The 13,732-nt window shown below is 37.3% G+C and overlaps 2 protein-coding genes across 2 annotated transcripts in view; one reads left to right on the top strand and one right to left on the bottom strand.

Moving 5' to 3' along the window:
- Positions 1–881: 881 nt before the first annotated feature.
- snu13a (SNU13 homolog, small nuclear ribonucleoprotein a (U4/U6.U5)) lies at positions 882–6,306 on the top strand. The gene is made up of 3 exons (XM_056452476.1): positions 882–1,042; positions 4,180–4,300; positions 4,860–6,306. Exons 1-3 carry the CDS (start codon positions 1,040–1,042, stop codon positions 5,120–5,122), a joined length of 387 nt encoding a protein of 128 aa, XP_056308451.1. The 5' UTR covers positions 882–1,039; the 3' UTR covers positions 5,123–6,306.
- Positions 6,307–8,333: 2,027 nt separating this feature from the next.
- si:ch211-256e16.3 (kelch-like protein 20) overlaps positions 8,334–13,732 on the bottom strand; it is a 33,564-nt gene continuing 28,165 nt past the window's right edge. Inside the window, exon 11 of the mRNA XM_056454301.1 lies at positions 8,334–13,732. This exon is cut by the window's right edge and continues 293 nt beyond it. The gene's annotated coding sequence lies outside the window, so the exon portion shown is untranslated.

The raw sequence follows: 13,732 nt of genomic DNA, 5'->3' as shown, positions 1-13,732 counted from the left end.
TAAAGAGCAGTGCTTCATGGGTTTATCAATTTCATTGCAGTCGTGACACTTCAACATATCTGGCCCAGTTCAGGCTCAGTTATGGGTTATTAACTTGAGTGAGATTTGGCCCAGATATGGTCCATGTTTGGCCCTTGTCTGGGAACAAACAAACATACTTATCTATGTAAACACACCAAAACAACATAACGTTATAGCAGACACTGTAAAAAGCTCATTCCCAGCCAGTAAACGTTTCTCACGGGGTTTTCCAGTGTAATCGAGTGACAGAATGTTGTGGGACCACTATACAGGACTTATTAGGGATTATAGATAGCGAAATTTTTCATTTTTTGTTTTAGCGTTTTTTAAAGAAAAAACATGAACTAATATACTAGTTTCTTTATTCAGTTCAACACGAAAAAAGATCTTCTGAAGAAAGCTGAAAACCTGTAACCATTGACTTTCATAGTAGGAAAAACAAATACTATAGATGTACATTTTCCAGCTTTCTTCAAATATCTCCTTTAGTGTTTAACAGAAGAAAGAAACTAAAGATTTCAAACAAGTAAAAGGTGAGTAAAGTATGACAATTTTTTCATTTTTGGGGCGAACTATTCCTTTAAACCCCCTGTTCTTGCTAGAAGGGATACAGTTGCGAACGGAAGTTAACGATCATTATTTATAACATTTATTAATTTACCCATTAATTACATTTAATAACGACTAATCCTTTCCCATCCCTTAACCAAAACATCATAGCAATGTATATATATTAATCATTGTTGTACAGTGTCAAAAAAAATATGACGTACATATCTGCAGCTGTATCCATTTAGACTTATCGTTTTCCCCCCACATCAGCTGTCTCATTTTACTGACGTCAAAACTGAGCGCCGTCTTTCAGAGCACACACACACGCGCGCATTAAACGTTCAGTGAACACATCGCGTCCTGAGATAGTTTTAAACCCGCCGCGGTCTGTTCGTCCTCCGTGAAGCACACGCCGAGAGGACCGGTTTACCACACTCATAACTTATCTGAACCACAGCTCGCAGAAATGGTAAATACATACGCATTATAAGAGTTTTAGATGAATAGTTGTGTCTTGGTCTGCGTTCTGATAGACTGTGGTGTGTGTTTCCTCTCAACACGTGCTGCTGTTTTCTGTTACGCTCATAGTTTCTCAATAATACACAAATTATTGATTTATTTTATTCATTTTTTAAGGATAGTCTAGCAAAGGGTTCAGCTCAATCCATTACTTTATGTAAAGTCAAATGATATTAATAGAGATACACGTGTTTTGAGTATAGATCTACAATGTACATGCTAATTACGTAATTATGCAAGCTATTTATCTTTCTGAGCCAATCAGACTTAGTTTTCATAACAACATTATTACAATTAAGGATGTTACCCAAAATTTAAACGCAATTTACTCCTTTAAAACTAATTTAAGGAGTTGTTAATTTTTTATTATGAAAGGTGTACATTTTCTCGGCTTTCTCAGCATGTATGGACTTACTGTTTCTGTTGAACACAAAAGAAGATATTTAGAAAAATGTTGATGTCTATTATATTGACGTCTATGCAGACTAAAGTTCTTTAGACCAGTGTTTCCCAATGCTGTTCCTGAAGGCACACCAACAGTACACATTTTCAATCTCTCCCTATTCAAACACACCTGAATCAAATCATCAGAACATTAAAAGAGACTTGAAAACTTGAAATGAATGGTTCAGATAAGGGAGACATCCAAAAGATGTACTGTTGGTGTGCCTTCAGGAACAGGGTTGGGAAACACTGCTTTAGGCATCCATTTGGTCTGATATCAATACCCCTCGAATAAAAAAAATTACCTTTTAGTCTGGGGCGTAGCAACCAGATAGAGGTAAAGTTGGTTTTATATTTGGATGTTCAGACGTTCTCCTTAATAATATAATTTCAGAAAAGTATTCAAATATTTGTATTCAAGTATTTGCAAATTCTAAATTGGAAAAAAAAAAATCATATTAGCAGCAAATGACTATGAAAGTACAACATGGTTCACAGTTAATTAGACAGTGTTAATGTTGTTTAGAAGTCAAACTTCTATGCTAATTGCGATCGAATATTCAAAGTAACGTGGTATACAATATAGAGACTGCTAAATGAACAAATGTGCAAATATAAAACCAACTTTACCTCTATAGCAACCAAGGGGAACGGGAGGATATGTCCCACTCACTTTTAGAGACAGACCGTTTAGAAACAGGTGATTTAAGAATGTGAACGTTTGGATTTCATACATGGAAATGTCAAAGTATCGTATTTGGAGGAAAATTATCATACACGAGTCAAACGGAGAGTATACAGCTATTATCTAGACACGTAGCACTTTGACACAACATGCAAATTACCACAATATGTAAAAAAAAACTAGGCATACCTTAGTGGGAAGGTTCAAACTCCACCTCTGAGTTGCTGTCATTGAATGTTGCATGTTGCCAGATGTTAATGGATTCATTTTGCTGTACAAATTGGATTCCATCATGGATTGCAAATTTTTAACATACTCTGAGGTGTGCATGTTTTGATTTGATTAACTTTAGGGAAAAAAACCCGTTCACATGATGCATTTGAATGGGGGAAAACGAGAACATCAAGGGAAAACTCCCCTGTTCTTCTCACTTTCCTTTATAGCACTAATTGTATTAACATTATTGCTTAAAATATCGACATCAAACTGAAATCTACTCACCTAACCATGGGCACGCGCAGCAGGAGTGTTAAGTTGGAGAGAGGCACTCCACGTTGATTGGCTGAGAAGAGGTAACATAAGATGAGATAGAAAACATGCCTAACTCCACCTTCTCCTCACAGTGAGTACAGAAAAGATGCAGCCAGACCAATAAGAAGCCTGAAGATTACAATGAAATTATTTTTAAATTCTGAAATTATCGTACATTATAGGATTTTTCTCATTATTGATCGTACAGAGGTCGAATGTATTGTACAAATACGATAATTATCGTACGTCTGGCAACACTGCTCCACCGGGCTCGCGGCTCTCAGCACCACCCACACTCTTCACTGCTACCAAGCTGACCAATCACAGAGCTTGCGCTAGGCATTGCGATGGCAAGGCCTATGAGACCGCATGAAGGCTGCGCCAGAGCATAGGCGTGCATTTGATGCAGAAATATAAATTTGACTGAAGACATCAGCAGCAAACAGCCAGTCACAGGTTTAAAAATCTCTAAGGCAGTGTCCGAAATCGCACACTTCCATACTAAATAGTACGCTAAAATCAGTATGCGAGCTGAGTAGTTAGTCCGAATTCATAGAATTCGAAAGTCAGTATGCGAGAAGAACCCGAATGACCTACTACTTCTGGTGAGATTTTGAAGTGCGCATTCCATGCACGCAGTGCTATCCCATGATGCCCCGCGAGAGAATTCATGAATGGGAGTAAAGCAAAGGGCATAGAATCACCAAGAGGCGACACTCAAGTGCGATTTGGGAAACAGCCACTAGATGGTGTGGCGGCCATTTTGGAATATATACTCCAATAGAACAAAAGCATATTATAAGTCTGTAAAATAAACAATTAAAAGTGCTGATGATTGTGATAGTAAGTGTTGTATTGTCGTCTTTCAGGTTGTATCTCAGCTTTAATGCGCTTTTTAAATAAATAAATAAATAAAAAACAAAGCAGCTGCTTGCCATTGTGACCGCAATAAGATCCACTGGACGGCCGATCGCTTTCACTACAAAATGGCGGAATCCGGGGCTGTTGCTGGGCGCTTGCTGTTGCAATGGAACATTCTATTGAGTGTCGCCTCTTGGTCATTCTAAGCTTTTAGAGTGAAGCGACGCAACTAATCCAAGTAGGTCACTTGATCATAACAAAATGGCGGATGTAGTACATCAGAGTTCCATTCATACTATATAGAACGTACTTTTCTAACGACCGAGTATATTTTTAAATTCAAATGCAGTACCTACTGAGTAGCAGGCGATTTCGAACGCAGTCTCTAAGCAGGTTAGCAGTGTAACAAGTTACCATGGTGACTGAGTAAAGTTAAGGTACTGAAAACCCAGAATTACTGCAAACTAATTTGAAAGCCGGGTAAAAAAATCTGGCGTTATGGTACAGCCCTCAAAGGTGTCCATGTGATATGTTCACCATGACTGAGCAAGTGCTGTTCTCCTCAGGCTGAATCTGACGTCAACCCTAAAGCGTACCCTCTGGCTGATGCCACCCTCAGCAAAACCATCCTGGATCTGGTGCAGCAGGCGGCCAATTACAAACAGCTGAGGAAAGGGGCCAACGAAGGTACTTCAAGACTCAACACTTGGAAAAAAAATGGTCTAAACCATGGGTCACCAATCTCGGTCCTGGAGGGCCGGTGTCCCTGCAGGGTTTAGCTCCAACTTGCCTCAACACACCTGCCTGGATGTTTCAAGTACACCTAGTAAGACCTTGATTAGCTTGTTCAGGTGTGTTTGATTAGGGTTGGAGCTAAAATCTGCAGGACACCGGCCCTCCAGGAACAAGTTTGGTGACCACTGGTCTAAACAGTAACAAATCTGGATTTTTCGGCTTGTGACAATAGCAGGACATCTTTTGGTGTCAAATAGAATAGGGCTACATAGGGCCTTACTTTGTACCATATTAGGACTAATATAGATAAGTATTTTATTTCATTATAATTATTAAAATTAACTTGCTGATTGCTGGTTTTATAGTATTTGTATTATTATACAAAGAGACATCATTTACATTTACTTTAAAACACACAAGTATTGATACCAAGGGTTCCCTTTTAAGAAAAGTCTTTTATTTACATTACAGATCGTCGACGCCGCTACATGTTTGTTCTTGTCTGTTTCAGCCACTAAAACCCTGAACCGGGGAATCTCGGAGTTCATTGTGATGGCGGCCGACGCAGAGCCGCTGGAGATCATCCTCCATCTGCCGCTGCTGTGCGAGGACAAGAACGTCCCGTATGTGTTTGTGCGCTCCAAGCAGGCGCTGGGTCGTGCGTGCGGGGTCTCGCGGCCCGTCATCGCCACCTCTGTCACTATTAAAGAGGGCTCGCAGCTCAAACCGCAGATCCAGAGTGTGCAGATGGCCATCGAGAGACTGCTCGTCTGACCGCTCGCACTGTGTGTGCTTTTACGTCGCATCTCGCTTCTGGGGACACGCAAGTACACGCTAATGTTAAGGAGTAGTTCACTTCCAGAATGAAAGTATACAGATTGTTTGGTTTAAAGAGAACCCATGGACGAAAGGTCAGGCGGTTATGATGTCTGTAAAGGGATTGAGGAAAAATCTTGCATCTTTTCCATCAAAACAGTCTTTTTTTGACTAAAAGAGGAGAGAAATTAACATTTTGGATTAAAACGACTCTTAAAGAATGATTTTACTGCTTGTTCAAGCTACTTATGTAAAATGAGCCTCCACAACGCAATTCTTGAGATTTATTGGGACAACTTCATTGTTTTGAGTTCAGTCCACTTTAATTTGTTAATCCATTTGTGTTGGGCCAATCTAAATAAATTGTGTGGAACTCTGCATTTTTTACAGTGTATTTTCATGTTGGAAGTGAACAAATCCTTATACTAGTGAGAGAAAAAAACTAGCTTTTTCATCATATTTTTTAAAATCATTTCAGAAAGTGGAGTTTGTTTGATGGTTTGTTTTAATAAGATTTAAAATAGTAATTCTATATCAATAATTTCTGAGACTTGTATTAAATGGATGATTCCATCTGCATCGCTGAACTGAAATGCACTGATTCATTGGATTTACAATGTTTTTTTTTTTTATGTAAGCAGCTGTAAACAATTTCAGAATTTAAACAAACATCAAGTTTAACATCATTATATTTAATTTGTTTAAATTCAGCCTAAATCAATAGTTTGCAACCGCTTGCATAAAGTAATTTAGTAAATCCAACGAATCATCTTATTTTCAGTGTGTGTTTGAACACGGGATTGATCATTTGCTGCTTCTCTATTGGTTTAATTGTATTACGTATTGTAATTATATACTTTTACAGATGATCAGGGAAGTATATTGTAAGCCAGTGTTTCTCAACCACGTTCCTGGAGGACCACTAACACTGCATGTTTTGGATGTCTCCTGTCGCATCCGTTACTGGTCTTTCAGTCTCTGCTGATGATCTGACTCGGGTGTGTTTGGTTAAGGAGACATGTAAAATGTGCAGAGCTGGTGGTTCTCCAGAAACGTGGTTGAGAAACACTGTTGTAAACAACTGGTCAAACTTTTTTTTTTTTTTTTTTAAGCAAATATTGTAAATAAAATATTTCCATGTATTTGGTGTGTTGTGTTTTCATGATTACTCCTGCCTCTGGGATCATTGGATCCTTCAGATTAGTATTCATGTCAAAAAACAATATCCGTAAATTAATATTATTATTATTATTATTATTATTATTTTTTTTTTTGTATAATATCCTTAAAATATGCAGTTTGCCATGTTTTGTGATTTGTTTTTATTTTACAAATTTAAGAAGTTTAATTAAATATTTGATAATACTTTAGAATAGTGGTCCATTGGTTTATGCATTTATTAACATTTAGTATCAATAATTTTGTAAAGCACTTATTAATCTTAGTTTAACATGAATTAATGCATTATTAATATCAGAAGTTGTGCTTGTTAACATTAGTTAATGCATTGTAAGTTAACATTAACAAAGATGAATAAACACCATAAAACGTGTTACTAATTGTTTGTTCGTGTTAGTGAATACATTAACTAATGGGCTATTATTTTAAAGTGTTAGCAAATTTTTTTAGGAGGAAAAGGTGAGGTTATGCTCATTTTTAGATACAAATATCATTTCTGTAGCGTTAAGGGAAATATATATATATAATGTTTGCCACTAGAGGGCGCATGTATTCACAAATAACAAAGGCGTATTCTGATGACTGCATGACTGTTAAGTGTAAAGCCGTGACTATTGCTCTGTAAAGGTGTAGGTTATCTTAGAAAGAGTTTTTTGTTGTTATTTTTTTGTTTATTTTAACATCCTGATTACACGATTCCCTTGTCTTTTGGTATATTATTAGCCTCAATAACCATCTAAACAGCTGCATCCGTCATGTTTTTGTGTCCCCTTAAAAATTTCTGTTGTGTTTCGTGCTGTTTGTATGTGTTTCCTTAATTAGTTTGCATTGTGATAATCTGCAGCACGTTTTCTGAATCCGTCGGCTGTCAAACCCTTGGAAGATTTTTTCTTGATTTGCTGTGTTTTCCTAAATTGCAGCATGTTACGCTCTCTTGGCCTCCTTAATACCCTGGCAGCCCAAATTTAGCTTTGTTTTAGCCAAAGAGGTCTATGTTTGGACGTCTATGAGTGTTTCCCAACCCTGTTCCTGAAGACAGACCAACAGTACATGTTCAACCTCCTCCTAATTAAACATCTGAATCAACTCATCGGAACATTAGAAGAGACTTTGAAATGAAGGGGTGGGATATTCAATTCACCTTTATTTGTATAGCGCTTTTACAGTATAGATAGTGTCAAAGTGTACTTCAGTTTTTAAAGTTTAAGTTCAGTTTAGCTCAGTTCAGTGTGCTATAATAATCACTACTGAGAGTCCAAACACTGAAGAGCAAATCCAACGATGCGCAGCTCTCAGATCCCAAACCATGCAAGCCAGTGGTGACAGCGGAGAGGGAAAAAACTTCACCAATTGGCGAAAGTGAAGGAAAAAAAAAAAAAAACCTCAAGAGAACCAGGCTCAGATGGGTACGACCATTACTCCACTGGCCAAACGTCTTGTGCGGAGCTGCAGTCTAAGCACCGGAGGCTGGAAGCTGGGCCTCAGCGAAGACTCGTCTGTCCCTGGAGCGTCACAGGAACAGTCTCATACTCTCCACTCCTCCATGACCACCACAGCAGCTGCTCAGGATACGGCCTGGTCCAGGATTATGGAAACCTTGGGATCATCTCGTCGCTATATCCAAAATATGTACTGTTGGTGTGCCTCCAGGAACAGAGTTGGGGAACACTGCTCTATTAGACTTTTTTTTCGCCAGATGTATCTATTAACATTTTGTGCAGATACAATATCATATACATACAAAAATAAGTATTACACTGTTCCGCTGTTTCACAACTAAGAACCAATGACCATCTGAAAAACAATATATTTATAAAATAAAACAGTAAATGTAAAAAAAATAAATTAATAAAAATTAATTAATAAAATAAATATATAAACAACAACAAAAAACTAACTACAAAAGTAATAAGACTTCTTTTACACACAAAATTGCAGTGGCATGTTGCATATGAAGTCCACACATCAATAACGAACACCTCAGACTGTCTTTAGTCAGTGAGATTCTCTCTTTATTTTATTACTCATAAAAAAAGTCACAACGTTCATTAATCCACACAAATAAAGAGTGGCGGAAGATGGGTTTAAAAACTGCGGCTGTAATTCAGGCTCTTTCATTACACGCAGTAGGCAATGGAGCTGAGCGTGGTGCATTGTGGGATACAATCCAGTCCCGAGCTCTGCTGTACGTTTTGGCAGATGTAGAAGGTCATTTGGGCATACATACACAGAAAAACAGCGTACTGTGCACAACACACGGACTACTTACTCGATCACACTGTACAAATAAGCTTCCATTAGTTAATGCTAGTTATCACAGGGTATCTGTGGGGTCTTAAAAAGTCATAAAGTTACGCTTTATTTTGATGGTCCGTTTGTTAAATTTAAGATACATTGCATCCACACTCCAATTAATTCTTAATAGAGCAAAACTAGACTGTTAGGTTGGGGTTAGAGTTAGTGTAAGTTGACATGTACTTGCAGAGTTTCTTATAGTCAATGTCTGTATTAACAGATATTAAGCAGACAGTCTACTAATACTCAAATGGACCAGCAAAATAAAGTGTGACCTGTCTTAAATTTCAAAAACATAATGTTAGGCCTTAAAAAGTCTTAAATTCACTGAAATATTGTGTTGTGTCTTAAATAATTTTAAACAGGTCTTAAGTAAAGCTACTAAATCTGGCTGACATCACTAACAATCCATCTTAATAAAACCAGGGGAAGAAAACTTAACAATTACACAGTTCCTCGTAATAATAACAGAGCAATATATCCCTTAAGTTATCTTCCATTCACATAAAAACTCTTTACAGAAGGGCAGGTAGACATAATATTTATAAATAGGTATGAAACTTAAGGTTTTATATCAGAAATGCATTAGGTAAAATAGAAGTTATACTCAATCAATTTGGACCAACATATATATATATTCTTTTGATTATTTATGTAATTGTCTCCACAATAAATATACTTTTAACAATGTTAAACTTGTCATTTAAAGAAAAAGAAAGAAATATGTTGAAAATAGTGTATACAACTAGAGTTTTCTTGTTTTGACACATTAAAGTACGTCTCTAATAAATAATTACATTATTTTTTTTGTGGAAAGCAAAAAAAAAAATGCTATTGGCCCAACTGGGCTATTAGAAATAATTATTTGTGTTTAGCCCTGTATAAGTCTAAAATTCCATTCATAATGGTTTTAAAAGGGTCTTACAAAGTCCCTTAAAAGAAACCCTGTATTATCCATGCTAACATGAACTAAGTATGAACAATACTTGTACAGTATTATTAATCATAGTTCAACATGTACTGATGCATCCAAAATCTGTGCTTGTTCACATTAATGCTCTGTAAATTAAAGGAGACCTATTATGCCCCTTTTACAAAATGTAAAATACGTCTCTGATGATGTCCCTAGAGCAGGGATGGGCAAACTCGATCCTGGAGGGCCGGTGTCCCCGCATAGTTTTGTTCCAACCCTAATCAAACACACCTGCTTGTAGCTTTCTAGTGATCTTAAAGACACTAATTAGGGTGTTCAGGTGTGTTTGATTAGTGTTGGAGCAAAACTCTGCAGGGACACCGGCCCTCGAGGATCAAGTTTGCCCATGCCTGATCTAGAGTGTGTGACGGGAAGTTTCAGCTCAAAATACTCCACATATAATGTTTTACATCTCTTAGAGTGCCCCTTTAAGGCTTTGATCCTAATTGTGTTGTTTTGGTGACTGTCGCTTTAAATTCAAAAGAGATTGTGCTATTTTTTAAAATAGGGCGGAGCTACAAATGACTATGTGTCAGCATAGTGGCAGATTAAAAAAACTAGACTATCATCTATCATCTTATGTTAATGAGGGAGAGATAGTCACTAAGGGGCGGGGCTTTCCTCTGATGACACGTACAAAGAGAGAACGTCAATCAAAGTGTTTCTGCAGACTGTTTTTATCATGTGTGATTAAAAAAATACAATTATTCAATTTTAACCATTAGAGGCTGGCTATATTCACAGACTGCTGCCACACAACTATGTTTAAACCTCTTATAAAAGTGATTTTTGCATAATAGGTGCCCTTTAAATCTGAGGTAACAGTGTTAACGTCAATTAATTAAAAACAACTGTTCAATGATGAATTAAAACTGTAATAAATGTATTGTTCGTTGTTTACTATACTCTAAAATGTTGGGTTGCTGTAATCCAATGTTGGGTCAAACATGGACAATGTTTTTATTTCCAAATTAGATTGAACCCTTGTGTAGTGTTCAAGTTTACTACCCTTCCATTGTGTTAAACTACTGAAAAGGGTATTGCATAAATCTGTTAATTAAGCTCAGTCCTAATTAATATTAGTAAATATTTTCAAGTTTAAAGCTGCGGTTACACTAGAGTTTGATAATGCTAACTTCTGTCGTGCGGCGCTACGAAAAGGGGAGGGATTAAACAAGATTAATAGACAATAAAATAAGCGAGCGATTGCTCCAATCCGATTGTTTTAAATTTCTGTCCAGAGAGGTCATGTTTAGATCGGTCTCACGCAGTCAAGTGATGCGATTTCGCAGGTCAGAGTTCACCAAGCTTGAACTTTTCACCGCAGTGACCTGCGAAACTTGACGCACGACCTTGTGTTTCCGGTCTGACCCATTTGCGTGCGTATGAATGGAAGTCTATGAGGAGAAAAGTCCAGTGTGACCGCAGCTTCAATCGAGGATTTTGAGTCTTTAATTGCCAAACTCATGATGTCACTGATTTAGGGGATCACAAAAATGATTTATTTTCATTATAAAAGGTGATTGCAGACTATATATTTTTACCATTCATCACAGTCTTGGACATGTGAAAGATTAGTAACCACATTGGCTTTGATGCATTGTTAGTCTTTGTGCAGCATCAGACCAATTTCATTTCTCCCACAGTTACTTTTCATAAACAGTTTTTGCCCCATTGACTTCCATTACAACCACATTTTTTTGTTTGCAAAGCCATGACACCATATAATCACGCATTCTTGTTTGTTGGTGGTTTTCCCTGTTGAGAAGAGGTAAAAATGTTCTGTTGATCATCATTTGGCATCATAAACCCTTTAGACAGGCCTGTGCAAAAAGGTTTTTGGCTTTTATATGGAGTATAACAGCAAATTATAGTGTGTGTATGAAAATACACTGTTTTTGTTTACTTCATGTAGTTGAGATTAATCAATATAAGTGCGCAAAGATCTTTCCCAAACTCTCACGCACACACACACACAAAACTCCATGTTTTTTGCTCTGGAACTCATGATTAACAGTAAAAAAATTCTAATTTTACCTCTTCCCAATTGGGAAAATCACCAACAATCAAGAATGCAAATATATATGGCATCATGGCTTTGCAATAAAATAATGTGGTTACAATGGAAGCCATTGGGGCAAAATCGGCCACCAACATATCGGAAGGGTAGTCAGTTTGCGCAGTGTATTGTTGAGTTTCTAATTTTACCTCTTCCCAACTGGGAAAACCACCAACAATCGAGATTGCCAAGCCATGATGCCATATATATATTGCAATAAAATAATGTGGTTACAATGGAAGCCATTGGGGCAAAATCGGCCACCAACATATCGGAAGGGTAGTCAGTTTGCCCAGAGTGTATTGTTGAGTTTCTAATTTTACCTCTTCTCAACTGGAAACACCAACAACAATCAAGATTGCAAAGCCATGATGCCATATATATTGCAATAAAATAATGTGGTTCCAATGGAAGTCAATGGGGCAATAACGGTCACCAACATAACGAAAGGGTAGTCAGTTTGCCCAGAGTGTATTGTTGAGTTTCTAATTTTACCTCTTCCCAACTGGGAAAACCAACAACAATCAAGATTGCAAAGCCATGATGCCATATATATTTGCAATAAAATAATGTGGTTACAATGGAAGTCAATGGGGCAAAAACGGTCACCAACAAAACGAAAGGGTAATCAGTTTGCCCAGAGTGTATTGTTGAGTTTCTAATTTATCTCTTCCCAACTGGGAAAACCACCAACAATTGAAATTGCAAAGCCATGATGCCATATAAATTTGCAATAAAATAATGTGGTTCCAATGGATGTCAATGGGGCAAAAACAGTCACCAACATAACGAAAGGGTAGTCAGTTTGCCCAGAGTGTATTGTTGAGTTTCTAATTTTACCTCTTCCCAACTGGGAAAACCAACATCAATCGAGATTGCAAAGCCATGATGCCATATATATTGCAATAAAATAATGTGGTTCCAATGGAAGTCAATGGGGCAAAAACAGTCACCAACATAACGAAAGGGTAGTCAGTTTGCTCAGAGTGTATTATTGAGTTTCTAATTTGATCTCTTCCCAACTGGGAAAACCACCAACAATCGAAATTGCAAAGCCATGATGCCATATATATTGCAATAAAATAATGTGGTTCCAATGGAAGTCAATGGGGCAAAAACAGTCACCAACATAACGAAAGGGTAGTCAGTTTGCTCAGAGTGTATTATTGAGTTTCTAATTTTATCTCTTCCCAACTGGGAAAACCACCAACAATCGAAATTGCAAAGCCATGATGCCATATATATTTGCAATAAAATAATGTGGTTACAATGGAAGTCAATGGGGCAAAAACGGTCACCAACATAACGAAAGGGTAGTCAGTTTGCGCAATGTGTATTGTTGAGTTTCTAATTTTACCTCTTCCCAACTGGGAAAACCAACAACAATCGAGATTGCAAAGCCATGATGCCATATATATTGCAATAAAATAATGTGGTTACAATGGAAGTCAATGGGGCAATAACGGTCACCAACATAACGAAAGGGTAGTCAGTTTGCCCAGAGTGTATTGTTGAGTTTTTGAAAAACTTCAAAGCGTTTTCCCAAAACATGTGTTAAAATAAGATTAGACACCAAAAAGCATTCCAATTGCTGAAACATACAGAGGCTGTGGCCAAACTAACACTCAACAGCACCCATAGTGGATGAAAACATCCCCAACATGACATAAGGGTTAAATTACACTTTACATTTGACCCAAATGTGAGTTTCAACAACCCAGCATTTTAGGAGTATAATTATTAATAACTATTTTTACTAACTAATGAAAGCTTACAGTAAAGTGTGACCGTTTTCTCTTTAAACACCAGTCGACATGTTTCAGTGTATCAGAAATCTCTCAGCACAACAACAAACCCACGTCTAATAAATACAAACAACAACAACAAATTCACCGTACAAAAAGTACAAAACGCTTCACTACGACACTGTTAGAAAACAAGTACAAGTCACAATCATGATTGGTGGCGAGCGCATGAAACCCTGTACGTCAAGTGAACATCATCATCATCATCACCACACAGAAATCAGGACGTCCCGCAGACTCTCTCTCTCTGGAGGAGC

The sequence above is a fragment of the Danio aesculapii genome, chromosome 3 (genome assembly GCF_903798145.1).
Source record: "Danio aesculapii chromosome 3, fDanAes4.1, whole genome shotgun sequence".
Classification (NCBI taxonomy): Eukaryota; Metazoa; Chordata; class Actinopteri; order Cypriniformes; family Danionidae; genus Danio; species Danio aesculapii.
Note: the sequence above shows the minus strand (reverse complement) of the source record. Positions and strands in the feature narration are given on the sequence as shown.